This window comes from Helianthus annuus, chromosome 2 (assembly GCF_002127325.2).
Source record: "Helianthus annuus cultivar XRQ/B chromosome 2, HanXRQr2.0-SUNRISE, whole genome shotgun sequence".
NCBI classification, from domain to species: Eukaryota; Viridiplantae; Streptophyta; class Magnoliopsida; order Asterales; family Asteraceae; genus Helianthus; species Helianthus annuus.
Genome location: NC_035434.2, coordinates 27,214,556 through 27,218,143, shown reverse-complemented (window position 1 = coordinate 27,218,143; position 3,588 = coordinate 27,214,556). Strand labels below are relative to the sequence as shown.

The 3,588-nt window shown below is 34.6% G+C and overlaps 1 protein-coding gene across 2 annotated transcripts; it reads right to left on the bottom strand.

Moving 5' to 3' along the window:
- Nucleotides 1-250: 250 nt before the first annotated feature.
- LOC110873135 (peptide chain release factor 1) lies at nucleotides 251-3,149 on the bottom strand. Of its 2 annotated transcripts, none has more exons than XR_002554955.2 (7): nucleotides 2,759-3,149; nucleotides 2,252-2,327; nucleotides 1,712-1,842; nucleotides 1,546-1,616; nucleotides 866-947; nucleotides 621-776; nucleotides 251-470 (listed from the first exon to the last, which is right to left on the bottom strand). XR_002554955.2 is itself a non-coding variant. In XM_022122057.2 (7 exons), exons 1-6 carry the CDS (start codon nucleotides 3,122-3,124, stop codon nucleotides 756-758), a joined length of 747 nt encoding a protein of 248 aa, XP_021977749.1. In that variant the 5' UTR covers nucleotides 3,125-3,148; the 3' UTR covers nucleotides 251-470; nucleotides 728-755. The 2 variants fall into 2 exon arrangements, 1 of the variants encoding a protein (XP_021977749.1); XM_022122057.2 differs by having other exon boundaries at nucleotides 728-776; nucleotides 2,759-3,148.
- Between the last annotated feature and the right edge of the window lie 439 nt (nucleotides 3,150-3,588).

Here is a 3,588-nt window from a genome sequence, read left to right as displayed (position 1 = left end):
TAAAATTGCAGTTTACTCTAAAATTTATCAAAGATTTAACAAACAATTTTGTACAATTCACAAAAAAAAAAAAAAAAAAACAAATTGCCCCAAACATCACAATCAAAACAATTGAACAAATAAAGTTTGAAATCAAAATATCTAATAAAAGATCTTCAATCCGAAAAACAAATCAATAGTTTGAAAGTCTTATAACCATTTTTAATCCCCGAGTTCCCAAGCCATATCTTTCAAAGTATACAAGATCAGATAAAAAAAAGGTTTGTTTTAACATATAAAAGAATAGGTCAATAGATTTACATTAACAAAACATATGCTATAGTATTCATGAATTTAAAGAAACAAAAACAATTGTGTCTACTAACGCCTGTATGGATTCTTTGCGGGCGTCACCAACTCACCATGTTTCGATCTTCGGATATCTGCTAACTCAATTTACAGTAATCTCACGAGTCCGGTCAGGGAAGAGTCTGGTCAAGTCACCAAATTTAAGTTAATATAACATAATTATTAATAATAAGATATTATTAGAAAGAAAGAAAAAAACACATTCTTTAACTGTATCAAAAAAATATGTTTTCCTTTAAATTTTCACACAAAAAGTACTTTTTATGGCTTACATTTTTATTTTTTATAGGTGTCATCGTCCAAAAATACACGCGAAGTGATGCCCCTGTACCTAATCAACCTTGCAAATTATAACAGTATCAGGGTAGCAACTATTTACCTCTTTGCAAGTTAAATTCTGACTTGTACTATTTGAGAGGTTTCATGCCCTGCACATTATGTACATAAAAGTTAGATTTACATTATGAATATATATTTTTAGAAAATTAATTACATATATGAATTATCATAATAATACCTTAGATGCTCGGAACTCATTAACCGCCTGTCGAAGAGAATCATCAGATAAAATCAGACGTGAAAGTGCTCCTGTGCTTAAGCTGCAATGACCATTAGGTTAAAGATAGCTTTATATACGACAATACGAGTGAACATTTAAACTATTATAACTTGTATTTTGATGATTTATAAGTAAATTATATTAAGAGTAAAATGCCATTTTCGTCCCTGAGGTTTGGCTAGTTTTGCGACTTTAGTCCAAAGGTTTGTTTTTCGCATCTGGATCCAAAAGGTTTGAAATCTTGCCATTTTCATCCGGCTCGTTAACTCCATCCATTTTTCTCTGTTAACAACTTAACTCAGGGGTATTTCCGTCCTTTTTGTTAACTTAAAGGGCAATTCAGTCTTTTTCACTTTATGTACAAGCATTTAAAATACCCCTGACGGAATCCGTTAGACCGAATTGCTCTTTAAGTTAACAGAAAAGACAGAAATACCCCTGACTTAACGGAGAAAAATAGATGGAGTTAACGAGCCAGATGAAAATGGCAAGATCTCAAACCTTTTGGATCCAGATGCGAAAAAACAAACCTTTGGACGAAAGTCGCAAAACTGACCATACCTCAGGGACGAAAATGGCATTTTACTCTTATATTAATAAAGATGTCTTCGGCAAATGATATATATGTAGTTACGTACCCTAGTTTCTTTGCAGCATCAGATACCGAACCTTCTACGGCAAAAATAAGATCTAATAAAGCTTGCATTCCCTGTAACGAAACAGAGGAATGTGAGTTACGTAAGCTTTTCTTTAATGAATTGTAAAAAGTCATGTTTGGAAGGCCAAAGTGAAGGAGACATATACCAAAGCAAATTTTGGGTTATTAGGCCCAATTTGAGGCCCGTTTTCTGATCCTCTGATAGTCGACTTTGCTGGAAGTATTTGAAGAAGCTCGGGAGGAGGTGTATATGTTTCAAGATCTATAGTGCTCCTGACTAATTCACAGTAAGGAGCATATACATCAATAAAAAATAAGTAAAACACATAATATTAAGGATATCATGGTAGGCTACTAGGTCATTGCTGTATCTTACTTTTAAATATGATAAGTTTATGAAATGAAAACAAGATATAAAACCTTGAGGCGGCACTTCATGTACATTGGGGTCAAAGGTGGTCAAAATTAAGGCATGTAGGAGACTTATATGTAAAACCAACCAAAAGGATGAGAGGTTATGAATGATTTACTTGATAAAAAGGTTGATATGTAAAACAGACGAGAACAATAAAAGTTATATAAAGCTTATTTGGCTGTCCATAGAGTAAGGCCTCTCGCTTTTTAAAACCAAGCATGCCAGTGTTGTAAGAATTGCTAGGCAGACTGAAGATAAAGATAACATTCACCTTTAAGAGCTAGCAGACTGCGCAACCGAGCTAAGGCAGATGCACGGTTTTTGTGCTGTGATCTATCTTCAGATGCCTAAAAAACAAAACAGCACAATCATAAACACACACACACATACACAAATCAAGATCGGATAATTAAAAACCCCTATCCCTGATCATGTCCTCACATGTGAATTAGAATGCAACTCATAACTGTACATATAATATATCAAACTAAACATTTTTATTCAGTCTTCATAATCCAGTCAAATTAGCACCAAAGGTGTATCAGATATACAATTTCAAACTGGTTATCACAACAAAATCAAACAATCAATCACTTGCTGCAAGCAACAAACAGGTAAGTAACTGACTAACTGTCACACAATTCTTCAAATCCAACTCTTCTAACCCTAAATAACCACAAGCACTTCACAAAACACTATAATTCTCAATAATCACTTCACAAACACATCCAAACAAAACCTAATCTATGATTTCCAAAACAAAATTGATAAAATTAACCTGAGCAACAATGCCAGTAGGAATATGCTTAATCCGAACCGCACTCTCGCGCTTGTTACGGTGTTGACCACCGGGACCGGAGGATTTATACGTGTCCATCTCACACTGACTCAACAGTTTCTCGTCGGACATCGCCACCAGTTCTCTTCCACCGTCATTGCCGGAGCTAGAAACCGGAGGAGTATTATTGTCTCCGGTGGCGCAACGGAACGACGACGTTCTGTTAGGTGAAAACGATGTCGTGTTGTTACTGTTGAGGATGTTAAAGTGGATTTGAAATCGCCGGAGGTGTACCGGAGTTGCCGGAGTTAGGGTTGTGGTTTTGGGGCATAATTTTGCACATGATTTCATAAGGTTAAGAGCCATTAGAATTTTAGAAATGATTGTGGGAAAACTAATAAACAGGAATAAGGAAGTAACAACATGCTTTAGATGTTGTACTCTTATGCATAATAAGGTGTACTGTGTTCATTTCAAATGAATTTTCTACTGTCAAGGAGTAATAATCCGACCGTGAACCCAAAACATTCGGGACGGATTAACGGGACGGGTAGTCGGGCATTGAGACTGTAGAGATTAGTTATAGAAGAATCTAAAGGCCTAGGACTGATATAATATCAGATACCACCGGTATGAAACCGAATATATTAATATATTATACAAGTTTTAACAAAATATAATATACAGTTTTTTTAAATTTGTTAAAAACTTGAAATTAATAAAGCTATAAACATTTAGGAATGTGATATTTGAAGTTGGTTTCTAGTGGAAGTTGAAAGAAGTTAAAAGATCGGAGTTTTGGGTAACAGGAATCTTAAATGGTAACTTTT